Source organism: Mauremys reevesii, linkage group 8, assembly GCF_016161935.1.
Source record: "Mauremys reevesii isolate NIE-2019 linkage group 8, ASM1616193v1, whole genome shotgun sequence".
In the NCBI taxonomy this organism is placed as follows: domain Eukaryota; kingdom Metazoa; phylum Chordata; order Testudines; family Geoemydidae; genus Mauremys; species Mauremys reevesii.
The window spans coordinates 77,991,745-78,006,238 of NC_052630.1; the positions used below are offsets into that span (position 1 = coordinate 77,991,745).

A 14,494-nucleotide genomic window follows, 5' to 3' on the forward strand; every position below is an offset into this window, starting at 1 on the left:
TCATAATGTCTTGTCACTTTAATCTATAGTCATAGCTAAGCTTTTAGCACTGATGCATTCTAAATTAGCACTTAGTATTTGAAATGATAGTCCAGGTGCTCAGGAGTTAAGTCAGAAGTTCTCCCCTCCCCCAAACTAATTGCTTCCAAAACTGGATGCCTCTTGACAGTGTCCCTGTGTTCAAAGCAACAAATGTACTTCTGGTTTCTGAACTAATTTTTGCATCACAGGTGCAAGATTTACTTTAATTATCAAAATGAACAGCTGAGGGGGTCAGGCTGCTACCCATCTGGTCCTAATCCATCCAAGGAAGGGCTCTGTGCCCACTGCTAACATTATAATTGTCAATAGTGCTGACTGTTTTCTTGCTGCTTCAGTTTTAATCCCTTTCTCTCACTGAAGACTATTGAAATATGGCAGTTTTTTTTCAGGCCCTTGAAGTCCTAACTACATGTGATCATTGAAGTTCCCATTGCATAGGAGTAAAAGGTGGTATCCCCCAATCTCCACCCACTTAGGCTGGATAAGCTGTATTCAAGCTTCATAAATTTTCCCTTGACTGTCAATAGGCTGATATTGCCCTAGACTACTATTAGTTCCATTGCCTGTGAGGTAAAACAGGGCCTTTCACTGTACTGAATAGTTAACCTTCTTAACAGGTTGACCTGTGTTGTGCACAGTGGGTTAAGGTAACCTTACCATGTATTGTGCTTGAGCTGAAATATTAGATGTACACTAACTTGTTGTAAGGGTTGAGTTTTCTAAAAACCTTGAGGATGGAAGGTAATGTATGTCCCCTCAAACATTTTCAAGCTGAAAGTACAGTATGTAACCAACAGTAATCCAGAGAACTCTAGTTTCGTACCTAAAGAAGCATTTTACATAAAATTTGGGAAAAAGAGAGAGAGATGTCATCCTGCCTGCCCCTCTAGTACAGACAGAGGGTGAAGTAAGTGGAGCCCAGAGAGAAGAGAAGTAGGAGCTGGCGGTGAGGCAACCCCTGTAGCCACTTACAGGCATATAACCACCAGAACTACAGAGCAGTTTGAAGGGGACTGAGCTAAGGTAAAAGCATGGGAGGTTTGTATCTAGTGGGTTTTCGGGAAACTGGGTGGGTAGAAGCCTGCCCAATGCTAAAGGATCCCTCCCTCAGCCTAAGGGGAGGATCTACAGGACCTCAGAAACCCACTAATTTCAGGGGACAACTAATAAAAACAGCCAGGAGTGTGGTCAAAGGGTCATAAGAAGGCTTGTAGTAAGGTGTATTCCTCATCTCTACAAGGCAGAGGACAATTGGCAGGATTGATCTGAAGCCTTAATGTGAATGTTGCTCTTGAATATACCTGATGCAAAGTGGTTCAGTTAACAAAAAACAATAGTACAAAGCTAGTGCTAAGATGTAAAACCTCCCCTTCTATTAACAGCAAAAGCACATGTGCGGGGAGAGGAGAGATTTATTCCAAACAAAAGCCTTTTACTAGTCTGAAACCGATTAAAGGTAATGCTTAGTGATATCACTCACTTCCCCAATGTTTAATGTTTTTCGAGCCTGTGAGGCTAGAATAGCGTTGCTATAGAAGAGATTTTTCTGAAGGTAAGAGGTACTTAACATACAGAAGATAGCAACACTGGTAACTGGAGGGGAAGTTTAACAGGTTCCTTCCCTCTTATAGGCAAGATGTTGCCTTTAGAAGAGCTGTCCAGGGGAAACTTTGGGAGAAAGATCGTGCAAGGGTTTAACACAATTCTTACAAACCATTCAAGGTTGAAGCCAGTCCATCACTGAAAGAGGAAGCAGATAAATATTTTTTTCTAGGCCTTACAGCCTTTGATACCTCAGTCCTACTACAGGAATAAATAGGGGTTAGGTGTAGAATATTTTCATCCCACTTTGCCCTGGTGGTGCTTTATAAGCTCAGGATATATACAATTTAGAGCTTATTTCCCACTGAAATAATTAACTCACCTAGATACTCTTTGAAAGTTTATTCTTAACCATGTGATGGTCTATGCATGTCACATTGAGAACCACTGGTCTAAACAGCAACACAAACTTTTCCCCATGGACCACTTAAACTTTTCAAATGTTTGTATCATTAGCTAATTATTGTAAAGCACTTTAGATAAAAGCACTATATTAAAAAAATTTTTGTTCTACAAATACACAATTTTACTGTCACCTTTCTAATGTGATGGATGTGCCATCTCTCCCCAGCAGCTACATTCCTAAATTCCATCCAACTCCTATTTTTCCCCAATGCCACCACCTCCCCTTACATAGTCTTCTCCAGGGCCAGGCATCTGATTAGGGGAGCTGTGCAGGTGGGGCTCCACTAAATTAGGTGGGTGGCTCTTCATTCACTCATGTGCTGCTACCCAAGCACACACCTTATAGGGAACGAGTCACAGACCACCAGTGGTCCACAAGCTCCATTCAGTTGATCTGCAGACCATAGTTTAAGAACCTCTGGTTTAGACTAAGCTTTTAGGCCAAGGCTTTTTTAAGTAGCCTCTTCTTAATGGTGGTACCCTAATAATCCAGAATGCACACTTTTGCTGGTCAGTGTACATGTAATTACAATTACACCATTTTTTCCTGTACTACTTGTGGGAAATCTATTGGACACAGGGGAGCATCACAAAGCTTTTGTAACATACTTCCACAAGAAACTGTAAGGTTAAAGACATGCTACACTGAAATCAACTGTCCCCACTTAATTCATTTTCTGGAGTGAATGATGCTAAAGAATGGTCCCAGATGTTTTATGGGAGGTGGTGTTGGTAAATTTTTTTAAACATGTAAAGGAACATGATCTCTCTAATCATAGGATAATCTCCTACTCTGGTCCCCTTGGGGTGCTCTATGGAAAGGAGGGGCTTTTTAGGTTCAGCATGTAACCCATGGTCCAGCTTAGAGGCACCTGTTTAGGAAAGAATGAAATACATCACATGCATGCTCTCTACTATCAGCCCAATTAGTGAAGGGGCAGGGTTCCTGTACCACACCACCAATGACCTGGACATTAGATTTAAAGTAGCTTATAGACCCCTATAGCAGCACATGAACAATGCCTACTGCCTTCATACTAATTAAAACAAGTGAAAAGTTGCCACAGCTTATTAAAATGAACAATGGTAAAGTTTGGCTTTCCTTAGGAATCAACCATGTATAACACTAGTTCTAGTATTTAAAGATCTTGTTTTTAAATTAATATCATCCCTGTTAACATTAAGCTATTATAAAGGGTGCTCTTACACAGATGGTCATATTAGCCTCCTTAGGACTGCATACCAGTGTAAAGCAAGCAGCAGTTAGAAAAAAACTCCAAACTTTTTGGTATAACCTTTGTTACTAAGTATCCTCTCCCTTAGGGTGGACAAATATCAAATTCAGAAAGATATCTGGGGAAAAAAGTGAAATATGTAAGTCACTACACAGTCAGCCAGTAAAATCATATTTGGGACACAAGTTACAAACTACTTAAACTTTAATTTGTGATATTAATGACTGCAAAACACTTAGAATGACATTGTTAAAGGCACATTTCATTTTAATGCATAGTGTACCATTCTAAAATATCCTAATTTCCTTACAAAGTGCTTGAGCAGCCACATACAGATAAAGTATAGCAAAATATATTTACAATCTAGTTTAAAATCTTAATCTGCCTACAAATAATTTTAAAAAACTACAGAGATAAAATTAGTGCTTTCTTTCAGCTTAACTGTGTGAACATACCCTGCCCTAATTTTTTTTTTAGTGATTTACTTAGATGAAAAATAATTCTGTACAAGATGTAGTTACAAAAAGGTATTTCCCAGGGTGCTTTTAAAAATTCTAAGCATCCTCTTTTAGACACTTTTATATATATATATTTGGGAGCCCAAAAGGGTGAACAGACTGTACCTCAAAAGTGTTTAGTGTTAAATTTAAGTTTTTTTCCCCACCTCAGAGATAATCAGCATCTTGAAACAAGTTAAATTATATTGTTCCCACTTTAAGACCTTCATTTAATAAGCCAAAACCATGATTTCTATATTCTGTCCTGTTACCATTCTTCCTTTTTGCCTAAAAGGAAACTGTCTTATACATTATTCAGGTCTATCAACCCATTTTCTCCCATAGGCCTCTTGGTTCAGGACTTCTGATATTTAGTGTTCTAACCTACAGTCATTTACTTACAAAAGGTTCACTTTTCAAAAGTAACACCTTGGAATTTCACTACTTCATTCTTTGAAGATCAACATGGTTTGTGTTTCTTATATAATTTATTTGGAATATTTAATTCCACAATCTGCACTCATTTGACTTTGGATTCTTACAGTTTTTGCTAGCCATTTGCTCTCCAGGGACCAGGATGAACCTACAAGAAGCACAGGATCAAATATAAATGTTATTAGTGAGTTAAGGAAAACACTGGAAACTTGTTTTCCAAGAGTGGCTGTTTACCTACAGAATACTGACAGCCAAAAATAGGTCAATGACTGAGTTTAAAAGCACACACAGTATCCGGTCTAAACTATTTTTTGACTTTTGAGGTACAGTTTTTAGTGTTGAGGTTTATAAAATATACACTTATCAAAAATATTTATACATTCTGTTACAACATATTGCTTTTACCCTCAGTAATTGCCAATCTAAGTTCTGGAATTCAGTGGCCCAAAATGTATACAAATGTTAGTCTATTAACAGAGTTCTACGATGTGTTCACATGGCCACTGTGCAAAATTCATGAAGTGGTACAATTAAATTACATGCCTGCAACTAAGAATGCATTACAACTTCCAAATATACATGTTCACAGCATGTATACATTGAAAATCTTTGTTTTCTAAAGATATGATATGATATATAGTAGACAAGATGAACTAGATCGCTAAGGATGGTATGATTAACGTAAGATTTGTCCAATTAGTGGAAAAAGGCTTGGATTTCAAGAGTACAGAAGTGGATGGACTTGGGAACACATACACTATTGATAAGACTGAACAGACATTCTTACTACATTCTTCATATCTGCTGAGTCTTTTTTCCCCCCTTCCTTTTTAAAGCCATGCTTAAAGGCAAAAACTGTTTGGCAAGTGGCTTTGGTAAACTTTCAGGACCTGTCTGGTTTGTTTGTATGGAAGCACTTTCACTGTTCTCACAAAGGCAAGGCATTTAACACATTTTTTTTCTAATAAATACCATAGAAAATTTACAAAACAAGGCATCAGTTCTTAATTTCCATTATTTTAAAACTCAAGCTGAAAGTGTGCATAAGTCTAAAAAACATTTTTGGACATTACAGTAATTTTTTAAAAAACTGACCATTTGCCTTCTCCAGATAAAATCATATTCTCATGAATGTCAATAGCACCCCAAACTTCTATTTTAAAATGTCTGAATAAAGTTAAATGGTTATCAATCTAGCTCAAAACTCCCCCCCCCCCCTTAAGGCATGTATTTTACAATTATCTGCTGTAGAAAAGTAACAATTACAGTACAGATCCAAGTGTGTCCACGTGAGAGTGCTTAAGGTGGCCTGTATTCACCAACTCAGCTTAAAAACTCTATAGAACTGCTTTCCAGTGCTCAGATCAAAGTATGACATGGAGGCCACTCTTCACAAGAGTATTAAAAACAGTACGTTAAAGAATCTTCATGTGAATAAAAATCAGAAGTTACAGGTGGCACAGAGAGCAATTGAAGGGCCGGTGTTCTTCTGAGAGGCATTCTTGTGAACCAGTTAGCTATGATTTCACAGTGTCTAGAAATTAACACCAATCAGCAATGTAATCAAAATCTCTGAACGTTTCCTGCTCTTCTTCTGAAAGTATCCGTGGTTCCCGGGGTGGAGTGAGAATAGGTGTTTCTGAGGTAAATTCATCGTCAAAATTACTAACGTCTTCTCTTCCTCTAATGGTGGGTACAAAAGGGGGCTTCACCTTCTTAGCCAGCAAAGCATTCCAATCTATTACCTGTAAAACAATCAATTGTTGGTTAGTTTCCTGCCTCGCTGAGAATTAATGTTTTACAAACAACACTAGCTTTTACATACCCGGAAGAAGTGATGCTTTTTCACATCCTCAGCATCTTTCTCACCAGCTCCAAGGCGCCGCTCTGGATTTCTTCGTAGCAGCTAACAAAACATTTTGAAGATCTTAGCACTCAAAATTGGAGAAAAAATATATAATAGGTAGCTGATGCTACAGACCAAAGGAGCAAGGAGATTAGATTTACTGGAAAAGCAGCGTTCACAGAAGAGGCAGAGAAACTCTCTAAAACTGTGCTTAATTTCTTTACAAATTGTAAAATTTTCATAAGCTTTCATCTTTTTCCTCATTTAACCTGGGAGAAAGTGGGTCCTTACAGCATCCATATTTCTCCACCCCCCTATACCCCATTTCACAGCACTCAGTTTTGTCAGAAAAGGCTGAAAACTGCTTCATGCTATGCCGCAGAAGGACATTAGAGGGAAATGTGAGATACTTCCAGTCACTGCAGACCCTAGAAACTAAATTCTGATCTCCATGTAGAAGCATGTTATTCTATAAATGGGCCCATATGCCAACAACACAATTCTGTGTGTGTGTTAAGGTTCTAATAAAACAAAACCGAAGAACGGACATTTAAATCATCCTTTTACTAAATACTGTGTGTTACATACCACACTCATCCATGGCCTGAACAGAACAGAATGAGTTAAAACTAAAAGGATAACTAATATCTGACATATCTTTAACAGGCAAGTCCTAACATCAAGTCCTGGGTGATCACATGGGAAAACTCTGCTCTTGCCAGTAAGTGTCTTCCCCAAGTGTCCAGTCTGGAGTGACTATTCTGTAAGGCCCATCTCTTTCATTGGACTACGGACAGATCAGCAGCATAGAAATAAGAAAAGTTTCAATGGACAGCAATGGCTTGGCTAACCCACCATCTAAAAGCAGTATTAGCCACCGAGGTGAAGGAGTGCAGAGGTACTACTATTTCTATATAATTTCATAGGATAACCAGTATCTTTTTGCCCATGAAGTCACCATAGCATGAATGAAATGAATGCTAATGGGAACTTTTATGACTTCCTTTGCAACTTTCCATAATAAGTAATTTAATCCATCTTGGACTGGACGTGCAAGGCTTCTGTTCCCTTCCTTACAATCTGCGTATTGAACAAAAAGGAAGTCCCATTTCCTGGACATGTATTAATGAAGCTAAATGCAAAGTAAGATCACGTTTACAAGATGTGAGGGGACTATATCCTAGAAAGAATTGACTCTGAAAAGGACCTAGGGGATCATGGTGGATAACCAACTGAACGTGTGCTCTCAAATGGGATACTGTGACTAAGAAAATGAATGCAACTCTTGGATGTATAAACTGGACTATAGAATAGTAGTAAGGTGGTGCTATTATCTTTGTATACAGCATTAATGAGACTATTACTGGAATTCTGTGTCTAAGATCTAGTGTTCAGACTTCTGGAAGGATACTGAAAAATTGGAAAAGGTTCAGTAAAGAGCAATAAAAATGATCAGTCTGGTAAACCAACCTTACAGTCAGAGTCTAAAGAACCACCATCTTTTTATCTTAACAAAGAGATGGTTAAGACATGACTTGATCACTGTCGGTAAGTACCTGGGGGATTTCTGACAGACAGCAGACAAAGGCATAGTGATCTATCTTCTTGAATTGAAGCTACACAAACTTGAAATAAGGAACAACTATTTTTAAGCAGCGAAAATAATTGGCCATTTGAACAGTTTGCCAAGGAAAAAGTGTTAGATTCTCCATCACTTCTGAAAAGACATCTAATCTTGATTTAGAGACCAGAAGATATGCGGTAGTTCAACCAGAAGTTATTGGGCTTGACACAGGAATTCTTAGATGAAATTCTATGGTTTATGTGTTATGTAGGAGGTTAGACTATACTATCACACTGGTCCTTCCTGGCTTTAAAAATCTATGAAGAAGGGCTGTGAAGCAATTACAAAAATATTTTTGGATGTTTTCTACATTTTAAATATTCATTACAATTACAATACAGAATACAAAGTGTACAGTGCACACTTTATAATTTTTTATTAGAAGTATTTGCATGGTAAAAAAGAAATAGTATTTTTCAGTTCGCCTAATACAAGTACTGTAGTGCAATCTTTTTATCATGAAAGTTGAATTTAAAAATGTAGACTTATGTACAAAAAATGCATTAAAAAATAAAACAATGTAAAATTTTAGAGCCTGCAAGTCCACTCAGTCACTTCTTGTTCAGTCAAGCGCTTAAACAAGTTTGTTTATATTTGCAGGAGATAATGCTGCCCGCTTCTTGTTTACAATGTCAACTGAAAGTGAGAACAGGTGTTCTCATGGCACTGTTGTAGCTGGCATCGCAAGATATTTACGTGCCAGATGCGCTAACGAGTCATATGTCCCTTCATGCTTCAACCACCACTCCAGAGGACATGCGTCCATGCTGATGACAGGTTCTGCTCAATAACAATCCAAAGCAGTGCGGACTGACGCATATTCATTTTCATTATCTGAGTCAGATGCCACCACTAAAAGGTTGATTTTCTTTTTTGGTGGTTCATGTTCTGTAGTTTCCGCATCGGAGTGTTGCTCTTTTAAGACTTCTGAAAGCATGCTCCACACCTCATCCCTCTCAGAATTTGGAAGTCACTTCAGATTGTTAAACCTTGGGTCAAGTGCTGTAGCTATCTTTACAAATCTCACATTGGTACCTTTTTTGCATGTTGTCAAATCTGCAGTGAAAGTGTTCTTAAAACAAACAACATGTGCTGGGTCATCATCTGAGACTTCTATAACATGAAATATATGGCCGAATGCAGGCAAAACAGAGCAGGGGTCATACAATTCCCTGCCAAGGAGTTCAGTCACAACTGTAATTAATGCATTTTTTTTTTTAAATGAGCGTCAGCTTGGAAATGTGTCCTCTGGAATGGTGGCTGAAACATGAAGGGGCATACGAATGTTTAGCATATCTGACACGTAAAGACCTTGCAATGCCAACCAGAAAAGTGCCATGCAAATGCCTGTTTTCATTTTCAGGTGACATCGTAAATAAGAAGCGTGCAGCATTATCGCCTGCAAATGTAAACGAACTTGTTTGCCGTAGCGATTGGCTGAACAAGAAGTAGGACTGAGTGGACCTGTAGGCTCTGAAGTTTTACATTTTGTTTTTGAGTGCAGTTATGTAACAAAAAAAATTGACGTTTGTAAGTTGCACTTTCACAGCAAAGAGACTGCACTACAGTACTTGTATGAGGTGAATTGAAAAATACTGTTTCTTTGGTTTATTGTTTTTACAGTGCAAATATTATAAAAATATATACTTTGATTTCAATTACAACACAGAATACAATATATATGAAAATGTAGAAAAACATGCAAAATATTTAATAATTTTCAATTGGTATTATATTGTTTTACTGTGTGATTAAAACTGTGATTAATCTTTTTAATCACAATTCATTTTTTAAAAGTTAATTGCGTGACTTAACTGCGATTAATCGACAGCCCTACTATGGAGGATTGGGAACTGCTTGGATACTGCCCTAATACTGTAAGAGAATTACAGGGAACTGCCCTAATACTGTAAGAGAATAGCTAAGCCTCCTGGGGATGTAACTATCTGGTATAGACAGAAGGGATGAAGTGAAGTGCCCAGCATCAGATTGAAAGATCCTGTAATGCAATCTTCCTTTACTGCTGTATTGGACTGGAGTTCTCTTCCTCTTAATAAGAGATTATCTAAATGGGGTCAGTTTAAATCTAGTGCATTTGGAAAAGATTTAAATATAGATGTCAACAGTTTTAGGTTGAGTCCTATGACTCTGTACAGTATGCTTTATCCAGCAATTGAAACATTTTAAGTGTAAGATTTAAAGGAACAAAGCTCTGTAATCACATTTCAAGAGATAACTGACGGGCTTTTTAATCTGCTGTATATAATTTCTTTCCTTCAGTTTTAAGGTTAAATATTTATTAGCAAAATTATCTTCTGTCCCTCCTAAACAGTGAAATAATTTAGCATCTCAGAAGGAAGATAAATGAAATAACCCAGTTCACCAGAGGGGGTGATCTAATGACCTAAGCATTCTGTTCGAAACACAAAACTGCATGCATTGTCTACTCAGGTACTGTACTGGAATCTGTTTTCTGAGGTTAATCTGAGCAAAATAAAGTTCATTTAGCACATTTTCTGGATGAAAAGTAATAGTCCTGTCTGTTCTATGTGGACATTGCCAATGCAATGGGGTTTTTCTTTAGGGTTTGCCCTGTTGTGTCTGGCCAAAATTCTGATACAATTGGAAAGCACACTGTATATTAGTTGAGCATATGGCTGCACCCTTTAGCCTAAGGTATTTCACTTATGCTGTGTCTATACAATTGTGCACCTTCTCCAATTCTTATGAGAAGAGACTTTAGATGTAGTGTGTGTGGTACTTCCAACCCCCGACAGAACGAAATGTGAAAATCCCAAAGTCTCTTCTTAGCATAGAACACTCATGTGGTAGTACTGAGCTACCGTGTGAGTCACTGGGAAGTGGTTTTGTTCGTCTGGTTTCTTTTGTATCTAAATGTGGATGGGAAAGAATGGGTCTAGAAAAAATGGTGTCAGTGTTAAGAGATTAACAAAAAGTTTAAATAATTAAACAAATGTAATGTAAGACATTTTAATGAATGAATTTTTTTTTCCTAACTAGAGAATGTAAATAATAGTCAAACACTTAAGTTTCATGTTAGACCAAAATGGTGAGGCTGATTTTAAAAAGTAATATTAGTGAAGCAGTTCTGAAACCAATCTGATGAAAACAATGTCCATTGTAATGCAGGCACTTAAATTTCTTAAATTCCCCTATTCAAGGAAAACAATAATTAGACAAAAAAAAAGAAAATATTTCACTGTTTACTATAATCTTACCCTTCTCATTATAGAGATGGCTTCTGTAGAAAGGAACCGTGGATATCTTACTTCATCATTTACAATACTGTCAAAAACCTCTTCTTCGTCATCTCCAGGGAAGGGTGACTATGATAAAGTAGTTAAACAAAAAAACAAAAAAAAATTCTCTTATTTTTGGAAGCTAAATTTTAAAATCAACCTATGTTTCTAAAGAAACTAAAGCAATTTGTTGCTGCTGCTGCCGTATTTAAGATAAGGCAAAAAGGGGAACAATTGCCTTATTTCACATTCAGTTTAGAGTTAGATGTCTCAATGTGTCAAATTATTTTCCCTCTCCCTGTAATAGATAATGTAGCTTTCTGAAGGGGAAAATACGATAATACTTTTTATAGACAGACAAGGCAGGTCACAGAATACCATCCCCTTAATCACTTTTTTTTTTTTTAGATGTTCGTTTTTTTAAAACACACTTATAAAATAATTTTCCTGTGCACTGAGGCATAAATAATAAACTATCTAATGTGGGAGAGCATTTATTAGTACTTGTTTCGGGTGGCTGCCACTCCAAGGTAATGTGGTCATCCCAAATTCGTTTGGATAAAACATTTACCACATCATACCATCCAGCAGTTTTTAAACTGTGGTTTATGGACCATTGGTAGGTCATATGGTGTTGGCGCACTTCATTTCCATTTGAAGAAATAGACTAGTTAGGGGTGAAGATGAAAAAGGACAGAAGTAGATTGTGTGATTAACTTTTTTCTAAAAGGACAAAATGCACATGGCATTAAAGACAGCTATTATTAATAAATACTTCTCTGTTACTATTTTTCAACTTAAGCAGTTGTATCACCTTTAAGGAGTTTTTATAATTAGGGCAGGAGGGGAGGTAATAATCATTTATATATGATAACATCTGTGGTGCAGAATTTCTAGGCTACTATGAAGAAAAATTAGATAGGACATTCACAAAAAGTGTGAAGAGCAAAATGGTGTTGTAACCATGTTATGAGATATGAGGTTATAAAGAGAGAGGGTAGGTGAATCTTTTATTGCACCAACTTCTGTTGGGGGAAAGAACAAGCCATCAACAGTAATTGGTCCCAATAAGAGATACTACCACAACTACCTTGTCTCTCAAGAGAAAAACAGTAAGTGAAATGCTAAATAAACGTGTCTTGCTGCAAGAGCACATTACAGTTTAAGGCTGAATTCCAACTTCCATTGTAACTTTTCCCCTTCTTCAGAATTTCATGATTTTCTCCCCAAAACTGTTAAGTTGAAATTTTCCATGCTTGCATTGAGGCCAAAGTTGTGGTATATTGTTTTGTTTGTTTATCTAATGTTGCTTAAGAAATGTAAACCAAATTGTTTTGTTTAATCTTTGATCTTTAAAAAAAAGGATCCAATACTTTTTCCGTATGTTCTGATCTGAAATTGTATGCTCCAGTGTTAAAAATGGCTGATGCTAGAACTTCAACCTTGTTTTTGTAAATCTCCCTAATACTCAGTCTAATCTGAAAATAACTGGTTAAGTGGTTTGAAAGTTATGAATGAGTAAGTATGGTATTCAGTGGTACTATACAGTTTGAAGTCAATGAGCTACAGTGATTTACACCTGTTGAAGATCTGGCCTATAGCCTATGGTGTTTTCTATTCCTCTATTTTTAACAACAACAAGCAGCTACACCTTCAAGTTTTCTCATTAAGATACCCCATAAAAATCCATACAAAATACAGGATATGGAACCAGGCCTATATGATACAATAGCTGTAAGCTTAAAAAGGTAGGACATTCTAGAATTCGAGAGATTGAGATATCAAGTTTATTTTTGTAATCATGCTAGGTTTTGTAAACTTGCTTACCCCATAAGACTTGGATGTTTGTATCAAATTTTTTTTGCTACAACTGTGCTTACCTCCCCAACTAGCATCTCATAGATGAGTACACCAAGACCCCACCAGTCCACAGCTCTTGTGTAGGATGTTTCTGTCAACACTTCTGGTGCAAGAAATTCTGGAGTGCCACAGAAGGTGCTTGTTCTATCTCCAAATCCCATTCCTGAAAAAATTACGATTTTCATAAGAAACAAGCGGTATTCTTACTACTACCCTTCCAAGTAAAGAACTTCTTCAGTCAGTAAGATTTATTCTTCAAAGCAACTATGTAAAGAAAAAAAAAATTGTCGGGCTCCATGTTTGTGCTGATGACTTCAACAAATGAGCTCAGTTTACAAATCTTTCTCCCATTTGCCAGCTGTGCAAACACCATCTTGGCCCTGTGCATCATGCTGGATTCTCTGTTTGTACATAACTACCAATAATGATGATTCTGCAAGCCAAATTAGCCCCTCAGTTACACCTTGGTCATCACATTGAAGACAATGCGCTTGGAGAGATGAAACAAAGTGGAACTTTGTAAACAATTCTGGTGGCACACAAGAAGAAAGAGAACACATTTGTCATTTGCAGCACTGCAACCAGAGCAGGTAACAGAAGTAAAAAGTAGCACACACTTATTTTTGACACTTGAATAAGCAAAAAAGATTAATATGTACAGTGAGTGAATCTGTTAAATAAGGTTTCATTTTACATAATAGTTTTTCACGGCAGAACTATACTTTAAATTATTAGGGTTTCTTCTACCAGATTCTAGCATATGATGTCAAAGTCAGAGAAAGTCTTGCACAGGATGTAGTTGAAGGTATACACAGTATACAAATAAGGCAATATAGCAAAACTTGGTTAAAATTGCAATGATTATTATTTGTATTACCACAGTGCCTAGGGGCCCTAGTTATAGGCCAGGCCCCTATTGCGATAGGTGCTGTATGTTACACCGGTGCTGACTAATGTATTACTGTAGACATCACTATGTATTAGGAGGTTGTGGGTACAAATGAGGAAATCTGTCCCTCTCATTGATCTTTTACATTTATAACATGACCCTTTGTCATTTTCTAGGAAGTTTTTGTTTATAGTGGAATAGTTGCATAGCTAGTATCAAAGATATGCAAATAATTCAACTGTAATCTTTGACCTACTGCCCTCAATTTACTAAATTCCATTTCCCACATTGCTGGGACCTGGAAAGTTGTAGGACAAGTAAAGCAAGCTGGAAAAGAAGGAAACAAATCCAGTTAGATTCCTCCTGTTGATGGCCATCCCTCTCCCACACTGAGATGCTGGAAAAGGGGACACATTCCCCAGTGCAGGCTGAGAATCTGAACTATGGCTGCTAGATCTGTTTTATGTCTCATTTGCAAGAAAGCACCTCCAGCAGCTAGACGCCAGAAACTGACCATTAAAATGAGTGTCCTTTTGAAGATATTTCCATATTTTGAGCTATGATCTATTTAGGGAGCTACTTCCACTGCACTTTGTGGTGTGAGATATTTGAAAGTTGTTGAAAGTGGACAATGAATTAGTGAGAAGGGAACAGTGACTTGGTGTAGATGGGAAGAAAATGAATGCTTCTAGATATTATTGGATGATGCTTGTAACAGGACGAAGTACTGTTTAGCAAAATGTGATATGACTTATTGTTAACAAGCTGATATGACAAAGTAACAACCCTCTTGCGTACA

General features: G+C 37.2%; 1 protein-coding gene across 6 annotated transcripts in view; it reads right to left on the minus strand.

Annotated features, from left to right (window-relative positions):
* Positions 1-4,021: 4,021 nt before the first annotated feature.
* The window catches only part of PKN2 (protein kinase N2), a 130,949-nt gene continuing 120,476 nt past the window's right edge, over positions 4,022-14,494 (minus strand). For all 6 annotated transcript variants that reach the window (XM_039484120.1, XM_039484124.1, XM_039484122.1 and 3 more), the window contains 4 exons: positions 12,827-12,969; positions 10,926-11,033; positions 6,042-6,122; positions 4,022-5,961 (listed from right to left, as the gene is read on the minus strand). In XM_039484120.1, coding sequence (XP_039340054.1) covers positions 5,758-5,961; positions 6,042-6,122; positions 10,926-11,033; positions 12,827-12,969 — 536 coding nt within the window. In that variant the 3' untranslated portion in view covers positions 4,022-5,757. The remainder of the gene's footprint in view (positions 5,962-6,041; positions 6,123-10,925; positions 11,034-12,826; positions 12,970-14,494) is intronic.